The sequence below is a fragment of the Chlamydotis macqueenii genome, chromosome 20 (assembly GCF_036417535.1).
Source record: "Chlamydotis macqueenii isolate bChlMac1 chromosome 20, bChlMac1.mat, whole genome shotgun sequence".
NCBI classification, from domain to species: Eukaryota; Metazoa; Chordata; class Aves; order Otidiformes; family Otididae; genus Chlamydotis; species Chlamydotis macqueenii.
This window is the reverse complement of record NC_141575.1, coordinates 6,726,783-6,747,543: the sequence shown is the minus strand read 5'-3', so window position 1 is coordinate 6,747,543 and position 20,761 is coordinate 6,726,783. Positions and strand designations below refer to the sequence as shown.

The 20,761-nt window shown below is 40.1% G+C and overlaps 2 protein-coding genes across 2 annotated transcripts in view; one reads left to right on the top strand and one right to left on the bottom strand.

The window, feature by feature from the left end:
- Positions 1–20,761, bottom strand: part of DYNC2I2 (dynein 2 intermediate chain 2) — a 122,976-nt gene that overhangs the window by 61,071 nt on the left and 41,144 nt on the right. The window lies entirely within an intron of this gene.
- The window catches only part of SPTAN1 (spectrin alpha, non-erythrocytic 1), a 45,145-nt gene continuing 33,024 nt past the window's right edge, over positions 8,641–20,761 (top strand). The window contains exons 1-13 of the mRNA XM_086764161.1: positions 8,641–9,135; positions 11,289–11,528; positions 12,149–12,274; positions 13,216–13,284; positions 14,255–14,395; positions 15,559–15,705; positions 16,346–16,479; positions 17,203–17,347; positions 17,444–17,598; positions 18,844–18,979; positions 19,544–19,645; positions 20,028–20,165; positions 20,586–20,696. Of these exons, the coding sequence (XP_086620287.1) occupies positions 11,292–11,528; positions 12,149–12,274; positions 13,216–13,284; positions 14,255–14,395; positions 15,559–15,705; positions 16,346–16,479; positions 17,203–17,347; positions 17,444–17,598; positions 18,844–18,979; positions 19,544–19,645; positions 20,028–20,165; positions 20,586–20,696 (1,641 nt within the window). The 5' untranslated portion in view covers positions 8,641–9,135; positions 11,289–11,291. The remainder of the gene's footprint in view (positions 9,136–11,288; positions 11,529–12,148; positions 12,275–13,215; positions 13,285–14,254; positions 14,396–15,558; positions 15,706–16,345; positions 16,480–17,202; positions 17,348–17,443; positions 17,599–18,843; positions 18,980–19,543; positions 19,646–20,027; positions 20,166–20,585; positions 20,697–20,761) is intronic.

The following is a 20,761-nucleotide window of genomic DNA, read 5'->3' as shown; positions in this document are numbered from 1 at the left end:
ACTTATCTCTGTGGAATGTAACTTCGTTTCAAGAAGCAGTGCTCTCACTTTAAGAGAGGTAAACTCACTGTTTTAAAATGTTTGCATGGATAAAATTACCTCATGGAGAAAGAGCAGAGTTCCTGAAACTACAGAATTTCAGTGTCCGTTATCCATCAGGTGGATGGAAGCTGAATAATCTATTTTCTTATTAAAAAAAAAAAAAAAAGGCAAAATGATGCATTCATTCTAGCACTTCTACTGATGTTGTGCCATCATTTGAGGAGGAAATGATGTGCTTGGATTACCTAAGGTGAGGTGCATTTTATAAGAGCTCTTTTTATGTAAATGGATTTTTTCCTTATCAATGTTACAGTATTTTGTGTGTCAAGTACTGTAATACTTCTGTTCCAATGGGGGATTATTCTGAGAAGAGTTGATTCTAGAAATCTGTTTAAATTAATATTAAAGTTTGATTTATTTTTTTTCTTTTTAAACTGAAGCTGATGCAGTTTGTTTTTTCTATAGAAGAGGGATGGTCAAGAAAATCTAAGCTCTTTGGTGAATACAGGAGATAGTATGGGAGATCAGAGTGACGGGAGGTTTGTCTGGTTTATGGTGTACTGTCCTTGAACTATTTTGGTGGCCTCTAAGATGAGAAAATTTGCTTCTGAGTTCTAGAAGCTAGTGCTTCATTTTTGCAATATACTGTTGCAAGTTAAAATTACTTTTTTTTTTTTGTTTTTTTTACTACATTTGGTTTTTTTTCTGCCTAGAAGCACTGAGATTTGAAGCTGTCGAAAGCGGGGTTGAGGCCGTATGAGAATCTAAATTTGATTTTTGTATAGCTCTTGAGATTTCTGAGAAAAGTTTGTAATGTGCTTTGGAATTGTGGCCTTTCAAACCTTTAACATTGGCTTTAAAATTGACTGGTAAATAAGTTAAATTTGTTTGGTTTATATATTTTGTAAACTGACTCTGGAATTCTTTAGACTAGTGTTACCATTTGTTGTTTTAGGGTACTGGAAATGTCCTCGTATCCTTTTACCAATAACACTGAAGCGATACAACTTTTGTCAGTATACTTGAAAACGTTTGCTTTTTTTAATACTGAGTGGAGATGTTTTAATTACGTCTTGCATATCTACAATTATGTTGGAGACACACTTTGCCAAGATAGTAATTGGTACTGTCTGTTAGAAACAATTGTCTTCCTGTGCCAAAACACGAGGAGTGATTTGATGATGTAGATATAAGATACAATAGCTTTCTTATTTTTTGCTGACAGGTGCTAGGGTTTTCTAGCATTTGGGGGGGTGTGGGGGGAGGAGTGTATATTTTTATAAATAACATAGTATCCTTTTCTGCCTCAGTAAAAGACATCCAGGTACTTACATACTGTTTAAAAAACTTGTAAGAGTCATAATAAATCAATACTTATTTTTAGATATAGCTTAAGGTTACATCTACTGCTTGAACTGATGGTTGACTTGTATTATGCTATTCTCTTTTTTTATTTTTGTCATTTTAGCAGTTTTGGTTGTTAGCCATTTGGTGTTATGAAGATGCAGTGCAAATAAGGTCTTATTCCTGTATTCATGGTATTTTCATATGCGTATTTGTATCAAATAGCACAAAGGGGAGCATCTCAGATGTGAAAATACTGTGCACTCAGGATGAGATGCATCAAAATTGCTGTGAGTCATTCTGTTCCTTGGAGACAGTAGTTCCAGGCCGTCCCACGGGCTGCGGTGAATGGCACTGCCGGTGTGCTTTTTTCATTTAAGTACTTTAATAAAAGAAAATGTTATTAACTCAAAAATCACTCAAACCCACTCACCACTTTCATCCTATAAAGTTCCTGCTGCCTTACCAAGCGTCTTTAATGTCTAATTTCTTTTCTTTTTTTCTTTTTTTTTTTAAGCGTAGAACTTTGCCACGTCTATTTTAAATACCTAGTTTATACTAAAGGCTCATTTTCCTTTGAATTTATGCATCGGCTTCTCAAAAATAGATTTCTCTTGACAAGCATTTGCAGCCTTTTGATGCTCTGTCCTTGCCAGGCTTCTCTGTGATGGTGACACTGCGTGGTGCTTCAGAAAGACAGCCCTCCCCGTACCTATTTTTAATAATGTAAAACTAATGAGGCTGCTGCTTTGAGTCGGGCCTGTTTTAAATTGCAAAACCTGTCACCCTGGCCTGCGAGAGCCCAGCCTGACCCTGGCTGAGGAGAAGGGGGCTGAACACCCAGGTGCCGCCATGCTGCACGGACATTTTAACTGATTCTCGATGTAATCTTGTAATTTTTTTTTTCGTGTCGGACAAGGGCGCTAAAGCAACGGCCAAAAGCCCAACGCCCCGCCACCGCTGAGGCGGCACACACGCCCTCCGGGCACGCCGCCCCCACTCTCGGCTCTTTCCGCAATCGCTCGGCACTTTCCGGAACCCCTCGGCCCTCTCCCGCATGCGCTGCTCCAGCAGTTCGCCTGCCAAGCTCGAGGGGGTGGGGCCCTCTCCCCCACCCTGGTTCCCGATTCTTTCCGAAGTCCTTCGGCCCTTTCCGCCGGCCGGGAGACCGCTCTGCGGCGCTGACGTCACCTCCGGGCCGCCTTATAAAAAGGCGGGCGCAGGCGGCGCGCGGCGTCCGTGGCGGAGGGCGCGGAGGCGGCGGAGGGGGTCTGCGCACCGAGCCGGTGAGGCGGGGGAGGGGGGGGCAGCGCGTTCGCCTTCATCCCACCCCGCTCGGGTAGATAGAGGGGCCTCCCTGCACCCGCTCCGCCTCCCGCCGCTGCGGGAGACAGGTGTACGGGTGCGCGCTCCCCTCAGCCGCGGGTGAGGCTGAGGCCGGCCCTGCCCCCGGGGGCTCCCCGCGGCGCCTCGGCTGCCTCTCGCTCTCCCCGGCGGCTGCGGCTGTTGCCGTGGGGTTTTTTTTGTTGGTTTGTTTTTTTTTTTTTTTTTTTTTTATCGCGGGCAGCCGCAGAGCAGGGCCGCGGCGGCGCTCGGCGTCTGTCCGCGGCCCCCGGGAGAGGGGAGGGGAGGGAAGGGCGGGGGAGCAGCCCCGGGCGCGGCGCGGATAAAGGGCAGGCGGGCAAGGAGCGGCGGGATCCGCCCTGGTAGCCTCGACCCGCGGCAGGAATTTCATTCAGCGCTCTGGGGAGGGGATAAACGGGCGAGTAAATAACAGTGACAGCGGATCTCCGTCCCTGCGGGCACGGTGAGAGGTTCCCCCCGTCCCCGCCCTCCCCTTCAGCCCTGTCCGGTAAGGTTTGCGGGAGAACCCAGCCGCCCCGCCCCGAGGAGAAATGCTGGAGCGGGGGAGAGGGGGAGCCCGGCGCTCTGCGGTAGCCGGGCGGAGGGGATTCACTGCACAGCAATGGCTTCCCTCGGCAGCCCAGCCCTGTCCAAGGTCAGGAGATGCAGCGAAGAGCGTGTGTGAGGGGAGGGAGGAAAGGGGAGCGATGGAGGGGCCGGGCGTGCGGGGATGGCTGGAGAACCCTTTCCTCGGGGAGCTGGGTGTCTCTGTGAAATGACGGACGCGCGAATAGCTTGCACAACACAGCTGTCTGCCCAAGCAGGAAGACATTTAAAAGAAATCCTCCCAACCTGTGTTCCTTTTGCATATGTGTCATTTTGGTATATAGGGCAAGTGCTATGGTTTATTTCATAAAAGAATCAGGATTTGTTCCTCCCCTGGTTAACTTTTTCTTAAAATGTAACATAAATCAAAGTAATGACAGTCAGTGGTTTCTCCATTTGTTGCCTACATACACCTTATCTGGTTACAATGACACAAATCTACGTTGCTAGGTCATAAATATGTACCAATAGGGCAATCGTTTGCCCAGATATTTAAGGGAAAGCATAACTATCACTGTACATTTTTTCAGTAGGTCTGTGTTGCCTGTTTAGCGTTTTTAGTAGCTATTTTGTCATAAAACAGCTACATGTTCCAGTCTAAAGTGTACGTGACTATTGAGCAGTCTTTCATACATATTTAAATAGGTTTTGAAGAACAGTTGTCTGGAGATGGCGAGTGAAGACATTAGGGAGGGAAAAAAAAGGGCAAAAAACCAACGCAGCCTGAAATGGTTCTATATCTTTCTGGAAAAGAAGTAATCCATTTTCTTTTGGCATTTTGTTTTCAGCCAAGTGCCAGAAGATTCTGATTACTGTATTCACTGAAAGGCCTTGGTCAGGGTTTCAGATTTGTTCAAAACAAGTAATAAATCCTACTGTGTGATTTTTGCGCATTTAAATGCAACTAGCAATGAGTCCTTCTGTGAAATCTTCGTTTGTCCATACTTAGAAGTTGTGCAGAGAAAATAATGAAGAAAAGATAGAAAATTGGATGCTTTCTGCTGCATTGTGTGCAGGATCTGTAACTGTAGCAATGGAGTTGTTAAGCTGTGGAAAATACTTGAACCAAGATAGCAGATTACGTTGTTCACAAGAAGTAATTTATTTTCATTCCTGTTGGAAAAAAAATACATCTGTACTGGTGAGATTGAAATATAAATTTTATTTTAAAATCAGATTTAGATGTTAGGCTTCTATGAGATCCATAGTTAATGAAATTAGCAAATGTGTTTGTGGTTGGGGTTTTTTTAATAAGTAAAAAAAAAGGTGGCAACAATAACAAAAACGTTGAGTGTCAAAGATTGTCTTTTAAGTGTTTTTTACATGTTTCTCCCCTGCATGGCAGAAAGGTAAGAGCAACCTTAAATCCCTTGAGATAGGGTGGTATCTCTTGGTGTGAAATTCCTATTTCTCAACTATTACATTTATAACTGCAATAATTTAATGCAAACAACTTAATATATTTGCCTTATTTTTATCTATTTAATGTATTTATGGGGTTGTAATTGTTTTATTCATAAATACATTGCTTTTGAGGGACAACTGATTGCTTCCCCTGTGTTGGAGGAAATAATATGAATTCCTCCCTTTTCTCTGCTGCATGTTAGTATAGTGTGGGAGTTTGTTTTTTCCATTTATCCCTGGAGTGTAGGCAGCAGAAAAATGGGGTGGAGCAGACTGCAGATGCCGTTGATGGAGACCGCCAAGCGTAGTCCAGCATTGTGCTCCCGTAGCTGACCGTGGATCAAACGGAGCGGCCAGCTGCCTTCCCCCTGCTGCAACTGACACACGTTAAGCTATGCAAATGCCACGAGAGCTATGCCCTAGCTTCAGCAGGCACAAAGGCGCATAACTGCAGTTGTCCATGAACTCCTTCAGCGGTTGCAGCGTACTCATGGGGAAAATGTAGGGTTACGGGAGGCAAGAGAATTTTCAGTTAAAAATTCAGTGGGTTAGAGACACTTAACAGCTGCATAATTAGCCATCTCAAAAAATACCTTCTGTCACAACTGCTGCTTGTCTGGTTTTTTACTATGGTAATTGAGAGTAGAAATCATCATAGATATTTATATTCAAAACCTTCTTATTGAATTTGTGTCTTTAAATTAAGCCACCCTTCTTGATTACACTGTAGCAAAAAGCATCATTTGCCAAGTCCAGATAACTTTCTTTATTTTCTGTTTTGACCTTCAGGTCGTGGTAGGTTTTTTTTGTTTGTTTTTTTAAATTAACTGGAAAGGTTAATACATACCAAATTAAGTAATTGTTCCTCTTGATATTTGTAACCTTTTTTGCATGGGGAGGTCTGTTGCTCGCAATAGATTGCGTAACAATAACACGACATTGTTGTATGTGGCAAAGAACCAGAAGGATAGAACGAAACGTGTGCTATGACGGAATATGTATTTAGAAAAAAAAATAATTAAGCCATGTCCTTATGCTAGTCATTAGTTGAATGTTATCTTGATTTCCCCCTCCCTTTTAGACTCTACATTCCTCCATCATGTTGTCATCGTTTCGTAAAGTCAAAGTCCAGGTATTTTTATATAATGCATGAAGTGTCATCACCATACTTGCCTGCCTTTATTGCAATGACCTATTTGTAACAAAAAGCCATTAAATTGAGTTTGTTCTATATAGCAGGTGCTTTATTTGCACCTCAGCGTTGAGTCTGATCTGCCTTTCCTTTAATACTTTGAATTTCCTAATTTCTGTCTGTGATGCATGGTGTGTGAACATCTTATAGTTGTTATAGTTCCGTATGATTGGGTTTTGATGTGGATTAATTTTTGAAGAGATTTTTGTTTTGAAAAGTGCTTGAACAGTATCTTTTTACTTATAGCATCTAAAAATCAACCACGGTGAGATTTACCTTGTAAACCATTATGTATTTGAAGTGGGCTTTGGTTCCTGTTCCGTCCACTTGCACAAATTTATAATCCTTGTTTTTTTGTGGTGTAACTATTTATTTGTCTGTGTTTCTTTTCCATTCAGTGGTGGTAACAGAAATAGGATGTATGGACCAGACTTCAGCTGGCTGACACAAGCAACTAGAATTTATTTGGAAGTGATAGTCATGTAAACGTTTATTAACATTTTATTAACAATTAAAATTACAATGACAAGGTAACAAATGGGAATGGAAAATGCTGGTGTTAATGATGTAGTGTCAGGTTACCTGTAAACTCTGCGTTTCTGCAATGCAGTCAAGGTAATTTGCTTTCTCGAGTGTCTCAGCAGAGCGCAGTCCTTGCCAGCCCCGCATAGTTTCATCAAAGGTCTGTGGTGATATTAAAAACAAAGCAATGCCAAAAAAACACCTTGTACATAAAGGCACCAAATTCAGATAGGCAATTCAGCTGCTCTTATTTGAATAGTGCAATTAAAATTTTAAGGCTAAATGCCTAAAAATGACCAAGTCTTTAATCGTCTTCTGTTAGGGCTGTGCACAGACCCTCTAATCAGCCTGAATCACTAGCTTTGCAGCCGCTTTACTTCAAACATAATTTACCTTTCATTTGTCTTTGAATGCTACAGTTGCTTGTGTGCCTGTAACACCTACTGCAATCTGGGGAGTTGTTTGGACTTTAGCTGCGCTGCAGTTATTCTGCATGAGTCCATGGCATTAAGCAGGGACTTCAACACATCTTGGGTTTTTGTACTGTAACTCTTGAATTATTTTTCTGGCTTGGGATTTGTAGAGGTTTGAGGCTGTAGCTGACCTTCCTTAACAGAAACGAGGAGTATTTTGACGCAGGGTTCTCCTACGCTTAATCCACCCCTAAAATCTCTTTGTTTTGTAGATTTAAATTCATAACAATGCAAACGACCAGGTATTAATTCTATCTCGGTAGTGTTTTAAAGCTGGGTGGGGTGTATGACAGGGCATGCTTCAACTACTTTGTAACACAATATGCTCATGCAGTTCCCTTCAGAGGAGCAGGAGCCGGTGCTGTGTTAATGGTACTTTTCGGAAGGGTTCTCTTTTATTTACCTGCAGTACCAGTACTTACTAACTTAGCACTAAACTGGGCAGTTGTGTGTGTTTGTGTTAGAGACCTATGTGCTGGCTTATTTTTTCCCTAGTGTTTTGAGGAAGCTGTGAATGGGAGAAATGAAAGTTGAAAAAGTGAATGTTGTTATTTTTTTTCCTATGTCCTTTCCTTTTGAAGGTTATTCTCACATCTGATATTAGGATTCAAATTTTTTTTTTGGTTAAAGAAGAAAGATGAGCAGTCTCTTCCCGTTCCACAGGGAGGAGTAGCCAATATCAGTTAAATGATCTTTTGAGAAGACTTACAATGCATAATATTGATGAACTCAAAAAAAAAAAAAGCATCAAGCTGCTCGTTTGTGCGTACTTGGGAAGCAGGGAGTGCTTTGATAGGGAAAGTGCTCCTGTTACGGGATACTGCTAGGATCACGCATGCTGAATATGTGTGATGCACATCAGGAATTGTAGTAAGAGAAAGCCGTTATTTTACTGCATCTTAAGATGGTGATCTTTATATGCTGATTGCTTTTCAGGCAAAGGAGTTTAATTCTTTAAGCTTCATCTAATTGTTTTTTAAAATATGCTAAAATAATCTGCAGAGCGCTGAATGTATTGCGCTCGTGATTTGAAATCCCTGAAAACATGTTTTGGTAAGGGAAGTGCTGACAGCTCTCCTGTGTGTCTGCCCGTGGCAGTGCTGTGATTCCTGTTTAACCCGCCCCGGTACCGCTGTTTCCCGAACCGGAATGGTGCTGCTGACATCATCGTTGTGGCACTGCGGTGTCTGTAAATACCTGCAGTTGTATATTCCCGTGCAGATTGGACCCTTATGTATAATTTGTGTCGTCCGGGGAAGGCTAATCGTTTTAGATTGAGGGATGAGAGTAATAAGTTTATTTTTGGGTTTTTTGTCTTAAATTAGCTACTTCTTTTTGTTGGCTTTTTTTTTTTTTTTTTAATTTTGGAAAAAATACCACCACGATAGTACAGTGTGAAGAAGCATTTCTGATAATTTTTTTAGTTAGGCATAAGCTGACGAGTGGCTTTCTAAAGTTAGTCTTGCAGCATAAAAGTACCGTGGCAAATGCCTTCAGGACGGTTCGGACCCACTGGTTTGGGGGTGTCTTTGCAATGCCGCCTGCCTGGCTGTCCGGAGGGCCAAGGCTTGCTGCCGTTCCTCTTACCCGCACCGCCTGGAAGGTTCGCGCTGCATGACCTTATCAGCTGGCGCAGGCAGCACCGGGAGGGGCACGGCAGCAGCGATGTGGGGAATGTTGTCTCTGCGCACAGCGCTGGGGACTTATCTGGGGTCGGGCTGGGCATTGGAGTACATCCCCATGTTTTTCACATTAAAAATGTGAATCGCCGCTTCTTGTTGGCGGATCTCTTGCTAGGGGTGCAGGGGCGTATCGTAAATGCCTTCAAATGGTGCAGCTGAACCGAGAAGGTTTAGAAACATCTTGGAGGACTGCTTCGTATTCCTGGGGTGTACTGCAGTTCGAGCGTGAAAACATCGGAGGTAGACTGCGTCGTTCTGCAGCATCGATGGCTTTTGAGTCCAGAGCTCCCTAGTGACTGCTGATCGCGCTCTGGCAGAGCGCAGACTTGCTGACGTCAGCTGATCTGCTGCAGGAAAGAACAGTCTATTATTGCTGGACCAAAGCACTTCTTTTACAATTGACTAGCTGGACTTACTGTAGTTATAAAAGGAGCCTTTCTTTTAACAAATTCCAGCAAAAAGATGAGCCAGACTGCATGACTTGTGTGGTGAGAGGCAAATCAGCCTCTAGGCTAAATTACAGGAGGTATCCTATTTGTTTTTTTTTAAATGTAAAATAATGTAAATAATGTAATGATTTGAATAATTTAAGTAATAATTTAAAGTCGTTTGAAATCACTTGGACTGGGGAGGTTATTTCCAATACTGAAATACAAGTTGATAGCAAAAGACTGTTCGGTATTCCAGAGACAAACTAGGATTTCACTTTCTCCCGGTGATGCCTGTAACCGGAATAAGCAGAGACAGGCTGCAGTGGCGCAGTACGTTTAAACTACCTGCCACTTTGTTATTTCTGAGCACAATTCAGTTTAAAAGAGCTGTTGTTGGAATTCGAACACGACGTAACAGCACAGGAAAGGGAAGTTTTTAGCAATAACTGACTCTCCTGGAGGGAGAAGACTGTTTGAAGTAGGGCTGGAAAAAATAGCTGCTTTCTCAGGGAAGTGGATTTGTGGTTGTGCTCACATTAAGTTCAGGGGTTTTTTAATACTTAGGTACAGTAATCAAGCCGGGCCTTTGCCGGGTGAAACCTGGGCTTCATTCATATAATGGAGTCTGTGCAGACTGGGTTGGTTGGTTTGGTTTTTTTCTTCCTTGCCCTCTTTTGACAATAATGAGTAAAACGCCCAGACCTGGAAGAGAAAGCGAAGCTGAATTTTCTTTCCTTCCTTTAACTGCCGCAATGCAGTTGAGGCTCAGAGTTCACGGGAGTAACAACTGCTGCTGAAATGGCTGTCCTCTTGCGGGGTGGGACTGTTGGAAGGGCGCTCCGGAATGTGTGAATTCGCCCCCATATGTTCCTTTCTATCAGATCGGCCCTTTACAACTGCTGGGAAACCAAACGGAAAACATGGCTGTATAGGTTGCTTTCCAACCTGTGGACTTTTTCATACAATTATGCAAGATAAGTGGCTGATTAAAGCATGCGGCTAACTAATGACTAAATAACAATTTAATGTTTAACAATGTATTTTAAGAGATTGCCCGTGTCTTTTAGTATGCAGTTGCAGACTGAGTTTCTTCCCTGTCTTTGGTAGGATTGATGATTTACATTTAGCTTGACGCTTACAGAATTTTGAACAAAAGTGCTAAGTGAGCTATACATGTAAACACTTGTACATCAAGATGTTAATTGCGTGATTGTTCAAGCACCAGGTGTTTGTTGCAACAGCTTCTTGATATGCAGAGTGAGTTGTCAAATAAGCAAGTAAATATCCAAACTCCGATGACAATAATTATACTACTTCTTAAATTTGTGTTACAGTTCTGTTCTAATGCGCAGATCTCTCATTGAAAATCGCATTGCTTTTTGAAAGTTTAGGGACTGAAAATTAAAGGTTATCCCAAATTTAATAGCAAGGAGATAAAGCAGAGCAGTAGTCAGCTCGTTGCTGTGTGTGGTGACAATAACAGGCTTTAGTCTATAGAGCAACGTACAGGATCTTTGGTCAAAGCGATCAGAGTAAGATCACTAGTTACTCGAAACGCTCCGTGACTTACTTGTCTAAGGTCAGATCTATGAAGCCGCGTGAGCCTCTGTATTAGCTTTTTAAAGGTTACGTAGGGAGTGGCAGGGTGGGTTTGTAACTTTTAAAAAATTGTCTGAGAGAACAAAGAGGAGATGCATCACATACCCAGAAGTGCGTGTGTGTATAATGTATATAGATATGTGTGTGTATATATATATTTATGTGGAGCAGTTAGCTGTCGTTTAAAGAACAGTAATATTCTTACTTTAGTTTGTCTACATTAAGTATTTTAAATAAGTTTTTTCCAGATTTTATATGTTGTGCAAGAAACACTTTATGTCTGTATATCTACACACATATATGTGCACAGAAACATGTTTTTAACATTCGTATTACACTTGCATGCTACGCTTCGAGACGAATTGGCCTCTGTATGACTGCAGCCATATTTTTCCAGAACAAGTAGATGTTAATTGTCTCTGTAAATACTCCTTTCCCATTATTTTCTGCCAGAAGTATGCTTTTATTTGTTTATGTTTGTGTTATTTATGTTTTATATACATACCTGCACACACAGAGTAAGACTGTAAGTAAACCACATATGAGTTTTAAAAAGCAGGCTTTTCTTTCATGGAATAGTTCCTACCCTACCATTGTTTTATAATAGAAACAAAATGTGATTTTATTTTATTTTTTTTTTTACTTTCAGAAAATGGATCCAAGTGGTGTAAAAGTGTTGGAAACAGCAGAAGATATCCAAGAAAGGCGTCAACAAGTTTTGGACCGTTACCACAGGTTCAAGGAACTTTCTTCTCTAAGGCGCCAAAAACTTGAAGATTCCTATCGATTCCAGTTTTTCCAGCGTGATGCAGATGAGCTTGAAAAATGGATCCAAGAGAAACTGCAGATAGCATCTGATGAAAATTACAAAGACCCAAGCAATTTGCAGGCAAGTCCTACTGCCATTTTATGTTCCTGTACTATTAATATTAGGGCGTACCAGGCCAACTGGGATAGAGCAAATGCATAAATGTAACTTGATCTGAGAGTGGTGAAGAAAGACGGATGCAAATACCCACAGCCTTGCAAAGTGTTCTTCAAAAGCCTGGTTTCTTTGCTGAGGTAGCTGGAATATTCCTAATAATGGATTAGATGTTAAATCAGCATAGAAAAAGTTCCTCGATGTAACATAGTGTAAAACCAGCTTTCCTAGAATTTGTTGAATGCTTTGGTTCTGTAAATAAACATGAATTAACTCTTATTGTTTGCACAAAGAAAATGTATTTGTAGAATAAACTTGTGTGGGTGGAAGTAGCTGATGGGTTCTCAGATATTTGCACGCTCTGGTGTACAAAAGCAAACACAATAATGAAATAACTAAAATTGGGATGTTTGAATCCACCATGAAACATATGCTGTAGCTGTGATTTTGACTGTGCTATTTTCTTGTTTATTTGTTGGTACTGAATGTGCATAAAATACACTAAAAAAATCTTGCTGGTGGTAAATGTGGAGGAAGCAGGGCTGTGCACCGAATCTCAGTCACATTCTTTGATGTTTTACTTGTAGGGGAAGCTGCAGAAGCACCAAGCCTTTGAAGCTGAGGTGCAGGCCAATTCAGGGGCTATCATTAAACTGGATGAGACTGGAAATCAGATGATAAATGAAGGCCATTTTGCATCTGAAACCATAAGAGTGAGTTTTAATGTTTTGTTTTGGTTTGTTTTTTTTTTTCTTCCTCGTACTGGCTTTTCCTTAAACGCTTCATGCAGATTGCACGGTTAACTGTATGTTCCAAAACACTTTTTAAAAATTTTTACAAGTATTTGATGAGTGAAATCACAAGATAATTTGTATTTATGAAGCTTACAGATAATTTTTCTCTTTCATGAGCACTCAGCTCCTAATCTTTTCTTGGATCCAGTTTTGAGGTGAGCTGTCTGTCAGTGGAGTCCAGGCACTTGGACTGGAGAATCATCAGGAATTCAAAGATGTGTGGAAAGTCACGAGGCAAATGATTAATTGTACTTGTGGTTCTTCCCAAAATGGCACAATATCAAGAAACAGCAAATTCACAAGGCCTGATGTCAGGGATGTTGACCATTCGGTTTTTGCACATACACACACATTCTTTCTTATTCCTGCACACATGCACATACCCCACTGGTAAACACTTACTTTTGTTCTGCATATGATCTTCTTCTCTAGGACTCATTTTGTTAAATCTGCTCTTTCTGGGACTCACTTGTTTCAGTTTCAGTTATGGCTGCATTTTTCTTTAATGCAAATAAGTTGTTTAAAGCTTTTTCCTTTATAAGATTTGGATGTGAGCTGTTAGAACTTTTCAAAAGGAGAATTCTTGTGATCTTTTTGTAGTGATTATCAAACTTAACTGATACGTTAATCATTTCATTGTACCTAAGAAAAGCAGAATGTTTTTATACATTATATAGTAAAAAACCCCAAGGTAATGGTTATTTTAGAAATCTCATTGTGATTGTATAATCTTTACCACAATTAGGAAAAAAAAATGCTTTGCAGTTGGGTGATCTTAAATAATACTGTGTCTTAGCTGCTCAATGTAAGTTGTTATTTGTGTTCTGTTTGGAGTAGTAATTTGCTTTTTAATGGTTCAGTCTTTCACGCCGTACCGGACTGCACAGCGCCCAATAGTAACGGCTACCCAAGTTGGGTCCCACATCCGAGTAGGTGAAACTTCTGGCTGTGCAGTGCAACTTCTGTTTGCAATGTCTTCTTTCTTCCTTGGTTGACGATTTGCACTTTCCTTTTGGGCAGTGGTAGGAAATAGAGCAGTGTGAGCTCTTTCCTCCCTTGAAACCTACCTAACTGAACTTTCCAAACGGATTAAATCGGTATCCACCCATGCTAGACATTCAAAAGCTTGACTTTCAAAAGCATGACTTTCAAGTTTCAGATCTCGATGAGCAAAGCGTTGTAGATGATGGGTGGAGCAGATGCTTTCCTGTTTTGCAAGTTGTGTTTCTCTGTGGGAGTGTGGTTTTTCTCTTAATTGTCTATACAATTTATGGTAACTCCCAACAGTTTTGAAAGGCAGAGTGCAGCCAGAGAGACTTAGTATTAAAACTAATAATTGCTCCTGGTATTTCAGTATTATGTTACTTAGCAATGTTGGCTAAATACATAAACTGATTAGAGCTGAGAGAAATGTTTAAAGTGAAGTGGCACAAGTTTAACTTGAAACAAAATGTGTCGTCTTAAAAATAAATCCCAAAATGAAGATGAGGGTCGCTTATTGGGATCTGACCTCCATGTAAAAGACTGAACGTTTGAAGGGGGCAGCAAATTTTTGGTCTGACTTCACACTAGCATAGAATGTAAATCGAATTTAATCTCAAAATGTTTACCTCATAGTTATGTAAGCATAACTATTTGATAGCTTCGTTAGTTAATAACAAGTGTGTAAATACTTACTTCAGTAACTTCTAATTTTGTGTTGTTTTATCACTGTCCGTCATTAAAAAACTAGTGAGTGGAGATGAAATTGTTATGAGGTTTGTCCACCTTTTATCTAAAGTAAGGTTTAGGATGTAAAACTTTGGGAGGAAAAAAAAAAATCTTCTGTTAAGGTCAGGAAGGGAATAAATCTAACCTTCCATGATACATGATTTTAATAACAACATCCTGTTGTTCTAGACTCGGCTACAGGAGCTGCACCGACTATGGGAATTACTGTTGGAAAAGATGAGAGAGAAGGGAGTCAAATTGTTGCAAGCACAGAAGCTGGTGCAATACTTACGGGAATGTGAAGATGTCTTGGACTGGATCAATGACAAGGTATAATTATTACCTGCCTTTACTGTGTTCTTGATGGAAAATTTGGTGTGTTTGTGTGGAAATTCTCTATCAACATACAGTTGCTTGAGTTCAAGTAGTCATAGAGAGCTTTTAACGGCACCCATACATTTTATTTAGCTTATTTGTTTTATGTAAGGGGTAGGTATGCAAACTAGTATTCCTTCTTTTGCACCCACAAAAATAAGGTACTAGACTAAGGAAGGAAGCCTGGATGTTGGAAAGCGTAGTTAAACATAATAAGTTCTTTCTTTGCTTTGAGGAGACCTTCATATTTCTCGTAGTAATCAAATTCAATTTTCCTGTAAGGGATATCTACAACATGTAAGAGCAAATGTTTTTTATAAGTGTTCTAAATGATCTGTTATAGAAAGTAGCCAGCCTAACCAGCAAGCAGTGTGTACATAATTACTTAATGATTGAAATAACTTTAGATACACATTGTAAGGACACTTACTGCAAGAGAATTGTTGGCTCTTGATTCTTTGAACTCTGAGGAAACAGACCACAAACCACGCTATCAAGAAAAAAAGCCACAAAATGATCATATAGGTTTTCTTAATGATGATTTGCTGTTTTGTGTCACTGTGGGTTCAAACTGTAAACCCTGCATGACTGTTACTGGGTATAATGGTGCACTTCTCATAAAGAAACCTTGCATCAGAAGCCTACAGCAAATGCACATAAACAATCTGAAAATATAAACAAGTTCTAGTCATTGTATGTACTCCAAAATAGCACGGGCAATTATTTTGTAGTTTTAAAAGTATGTTTCCTCTGTGCATATTTTCTTTCAGTAATTTATGTTGTTGTAATAGCGATCATCACGCACAGAACAGAAAACTTGCGATAATAGAATCCGTTATACTCAGTAACTTGAAAAATGAACAAGAGCAAGCAAGATGAAAAAATAATACCCTTAGGGATCTTGCATGTTTTCTGCAATAATGGAAGGATATTGGGGCGGGCGAAGGGAGTGGAGTTTAATGGAGGAATCTTTGTAGTTTTAAACCTGACTTTTAAACACCGTGATGGTAACTGTCTTTGACCTACTCAAAAGTAGGACAGTTTGCTTCTTGATTTTCAGTCGTGATTTTCCATAAGTTTTACTGAAATTGACTTTTTTTTTTTTCTCAACATACTAGGAAGCAATAGTGACCTCAGAAGAGCTTGGGCAGGACTTAGAGCATGTTGAGGTTTTGCAGAAGAAGTTTGAAGAGTTCCAGACAGACCTTGCAGCTCATGAGGAAAGAGTAAATGAAGTGAACCAGTTTGCTGGCAAACTTATCCAGGTAAGCATTCATGTGTGTTGAAAATCTCTCTTGGCAAGTCTGGTGTAGCACAGCAAGCCTTTGTCTGTAACTTCCTCTTTTTTTCCCCCGTGGTTCGGTAGCAGATCTTTAAGCTTTACTCTACATGTGCCTAGATACTTGGCTATCTTAATCTTAAATGGTCATAATTTGATTCCCTTGTTCTTCTGCTGAACAGCGTGAGTAACTACCCCAGCTGAGAATGTTCCTGAAAATGTGAGAGTAGTGATTAGTAAGAGAAACTGTCATATTTGGGGTTAAATGTATTTCCCTTGGACAACCAGGATTAATATATCTTCTCTTTTGGTGTGTCATCTGGGGCTTGACCAAGGATGGAGACAGGGCAGGAAGTATTGCGTTCCAGGAGAAAAAAAAAAAAAAAAATATACTGTTTACAGCCCTTTTCCCATTGGCTAATTAGTACCTAGAGAAACTTTAGCTACTACGAGAGTATTGAATGTTTACACAGTGAGATTTCAGGGAAATTGTCAAATTGAGTGATGGTGTGGAAAGTACAGTAATTATAAATTGATCTCTTGAAAAACAACGGTGTTTCAAGGTTGTATCAATGGACGTAAAACCACAGAACATGTGAAAATAGCATTTTTCCTTTGCTTGCCAGGAACAACATCCTGAAGAGGAACTGATAAAATCCAAACAGGATGAAGTAAATGCAAGCTGGCAGCGTCTTAAGGGGCTTGCCCTTCAGAGGCAAGGAAAACTCTTTGGGGCAGCTGAAGTTCAGCGCTTCAACAGGTATGATCTTGGCTGGATCTGCTGAAGTGATGTAATATTTTTGTGAATGTTTAATGATGCATTCAGCTGCATACAGTACTATGAGAAGCACTACTGTAATTTGTTAGGTTTTTGCTTTACTCTTTCTCATGACTTCTTGAATTGAGGACCTTGTTGTTCTAGAATTACCTTAGAACAGTCATTCTGATTAAGCTGTTCAACACTTGGCAGTTTTGGTCACTCCTGGTAATGACAGATTTGCTTACCTTTCCTCTGAGGGCTTTTTCCCCCAATTCTGTCCTAGATGAGCCTTAAAAGGGATGATTTTTTTGTTGTCAGGATGTCAGTCCAGTTGTTCTGGGGGTCTTTGAGGAGTGTCTTTCTATGTTCATCTCCATCTCCAGCATTTTGAGGTTTTCTGTAATTGAATCAGAGAAGGTCCAGAGTGGGAAATGAACCTACTAGGTGATGGTGCTCAGTGGTGCTATAATTCCTTGTTTGCATCTGGTGACACCACCTGAAGAATGGCCTTGCAATATGGTTCAAGGTTTTTTGAGATAAAAAAAAAATAATCTAATTTTTTAGAGTTTTTGTTTTGTTTAAAAGGATGATTGTAGTTGACTGCAGTGTTCATGTTTATGGGTTTTTATGCCAGTACGTCTGGCATACATACAGGAAAACATCCTGCTTTCTTCCTTTTTCCGTACAAGATAGACTGCTTTCAATTTGTGCTTTGTTTTGAAGGGATGTGGATGAAACAATCAGCTGGATTAAGGAGAAAGGGCAGTTGATGGCCTCAGACGATTTTGGCAGAGACTTGGCCAGTGTGCAGGCTTTGTTGCGTAAGCATGAAGGCCTGGAAAGAGACCTTGCAGCTCTGGAAGATAAGGTACCCGTATTGAGACGCATTTTTACCTGCAATTTAAACAAAGTAACCTGCTTGTGGAAGGCTAGAAGCTTATTTGCTCTTTGTGGCTGGGTTTAGGTTAAGGCCCTTTGTGCAGAAGCAGACCGTTTGCAGCAGTCTCACCCGATAAACGCTTCTCAAATTCAAGTGAAACGGGAAGAGCTGATTGCCAACTGGGAACAGATCCGAACTCTGGCAGCAGAGAGGCACGCTCGCCTTAATGACTCCTACAGGTAGGAATACTGTCGCGCTGAAATGACCGACCTTCCTTGTGCAAATTTGACAGAGGGCTCTCGGGAGGAGAAGAAAGGGATGCTGTTTCCAAATTTTTTTTATTACTCTGGTATTTTCAGAAGGAGTCTTGTTCACTAAATATATTTTATGGTAACTTCTTGTTGTCCTTCTCTGGATGTGGATCAATTCTGAAAACAGACACCTTGATGTTTTGGGAAGTTTGCCTTTTTTCCCATCTGAGTTGATATCTACATTTTGAAGTACATTATCTGACTGTATTTTAGTTTTAGTGGGTTTTTTAAACACACATGTTACAAATCTGTTTGCTATGGAGTCCTTATGATTCTCTGGAAGACTGAGGTACAGTATATTGTCCGATGTATTGTCCTAGACTAAAAGAAGTACTTGTTTCTGTGATAGCTGCTTTATTGCTGTAGGATTTGTCTTTGTCCAGTCTTGTTTCTACACTGTCCTGATTGTCTATGAAACGTCATCTGTTGGATGACTATTGAGAAGCTATGCTAAAAAGAAACTTCTCTTAATATGGTGATTAGTTTACATCGTCTTTGGTTTTGTTTTTCTGCTGTTTGTTGCTGTTTGTGATGCAACGTTTATGGTGGTGGTGACCCACACAAATAACCATTCTTCCTTTGCCTTCCCTCTCATAATTTCATCAGATCAATTAACAGCAAATTTAAAAGGGAAACAGAAACTGATCACTTTTTCTGATAAGTGTTAGGCACATGCCAGAGGCAATAACTCTAAAGGCATGCTGAAAGGAATCTGAGAACTTGTTTGCTTATTGTTTTAAGGCTGAGGCTGCAGTTGAAACTTTCTGTCAGTTCCCTCCCTCCGAGATACACTGTTATGGTTGTGACAGAAGCAGTCGACACACTCTGCTCGAGAACTATCTTTTTATTTCTGTTGTCTTCAACATACAGGCTTGCATTTGGGAATATTCCTTTTACTTTCAATATAAGTTATATGCAAAACATGTCTTTGAGAAACTGGTTTTGAACCTAGCTTTTTCCTAACTTTAAAGTGTTGGTTTTTTTGTTTTTTTGTTTTTTTTTTTAATTGAGAGGATATTTATTTATTTAATATTCTTATTGCATTTTGGTATTGTCTTGTTTTGTTTCTATCCAACGAACAGGTTTTATGTTTGTAGCCCTTTGTTTGGGGTAAGGATGGAGAAACTATACAAATAAACTATTCCCAACCATTTTTTCTTTTGCTTTCCTAAGGCTGCAACGCTTTCTTGCGGACTTCCGAGACCTCACCAGCTGGGTGACTGAGATGAAGGCTCTGATAAATGCTGATGAACTTGCCAATGATGTGGCTGGAGCAGAAGCCCTTCTAGATAGACATCAGGAACATAAGGTATAATGGTTGTACAGCCAAATCCGGTCAGCAGCACTCAACAGCTGATTTGTATGTCTAACACAGTCGCTGAGTCAGAACTGCTGATGTTGTGTCACTAGAATCCTTTGATCATGCAACTAACATAGTACTAGATTGCTCTCCTGATTTAACGTTTTAATTTTACTTCTTGATAGTAGATATACACTAATAAATAAGCATTTAAGAATGGTTATGGTAATATTTTGTTAAACTTAATTAGATCCGATAGCAGTCAGTTGGACTAACGACAGTTGTAGTTCTCAGTCATAAAGAATTGCTGTAAGTAAAGAGAGAGTGCAGCTTAAAACCAATCTTTAGCTTTATTTTAACAAAGGAATTTATACTTACCTTGTCTGCACTGTAAGATAATACATTTTATTCTAGTTTTCATGTTAAGTGCAATGTATTTAAAGATAGTTGAATGTTTATTGTTCAGGTGCCCAGACTGTTGTCTCTGTGTTATTTTCAATAGCAGTTTTCATATTCTGACACTCTATTCTAAGATAAATTTTGGTAACAGCTTATTCATGTCCACTTTCATAGGGAGAAATTGATGCCCATGAAGATAGCTTCAAATCTGCTGATGAGTCTGGCCAGGCTTTGCTTGCTGCTGGGCACTATGCTTCTGATGAAGTTAAAGAAAAGGTAAGTTGAGAGCAAGAGCTCCTAGAAGAATTTTGTCTCTTTCTTCTGTGTCCCTTAATTTAGAAGTTCATTTCTTGTTAAGATCGTAAGCTGCAAAGCATCATCGCTCTAGGTTACAGGGCGTTTTTCATGTATTTAAGTAGACAACTTCTGCCTTACTATTAGTAGGAACTATTAGTACTATCCACTAGGAATTATTAATATGACTTTCCTCCAAAAGAAAAATGGGTTATCTGTTTAGGTTTGCTGTCAGAAGTTGTCAGTAAATATTTTGTATTTTTAAATGTTGGTTTTTAGAGTCGCAACTTGATCTTACACTGAGATGAAAATCAACCAGACTGTTAAATAAAATTATTGTTTATTCCTTTTCCCAATCCATTAGCTGACCATCCTCTCAGATGAAAGATCTGCCTTGCTAGAACTATGGGAACTTCGCAGACAACAGTATGAACAGTGCATGGACCTGCAGCTTTTTTACAGAGATACTGAACAAGTTGACAACTGGATGAGCAAACAAGAAGTGAGTGTATATCTTTGAACTCTCCACATATGGTTGATTTTCATTTCTGGCTAGTCTTCTGTAGACTTACACAATTGGTATTTACTAGTGGGTGCCACTAGATGTGCGCTAATGAGCAAACTGCTGTGCAGTTATTTGTTTGACTGCCCAAGCTGCTACGATGACTGCTTCTAATCCTGAAACTATTAGTTGTGACCAGTTGGCTTGGGATTGCTTTTACGTGTGTTAACTCTTGTAAAATCCTGTTTGAATAAGAACCTCAAAAGAATTATTCAGAAACTTTGACTGTGCAGGGAACACCATCGCCATATATCCCCATAATATCGTATGGTAGGAAACATCACTGGCCATGCTTGGATTGACTTAGAGCAGCTGGGGGTGGAAACATAAAAATCAATGATGCTTGTTTCCTTACTTTAGGCATTTTTGCTGAATGAAGACCTTGGTGATTCTCTGGATAGCGTGGAGGCTCTTCTAAAGAAGCATGAAGACTTTGAGAAATCCCTAAGTGCCCAAGAGGAGAAAATCACAGTAAGATGTTTACATTAGATGATCACTAAAGGGACAAGAAATAAGACAAGTTGATTTGTTGACTG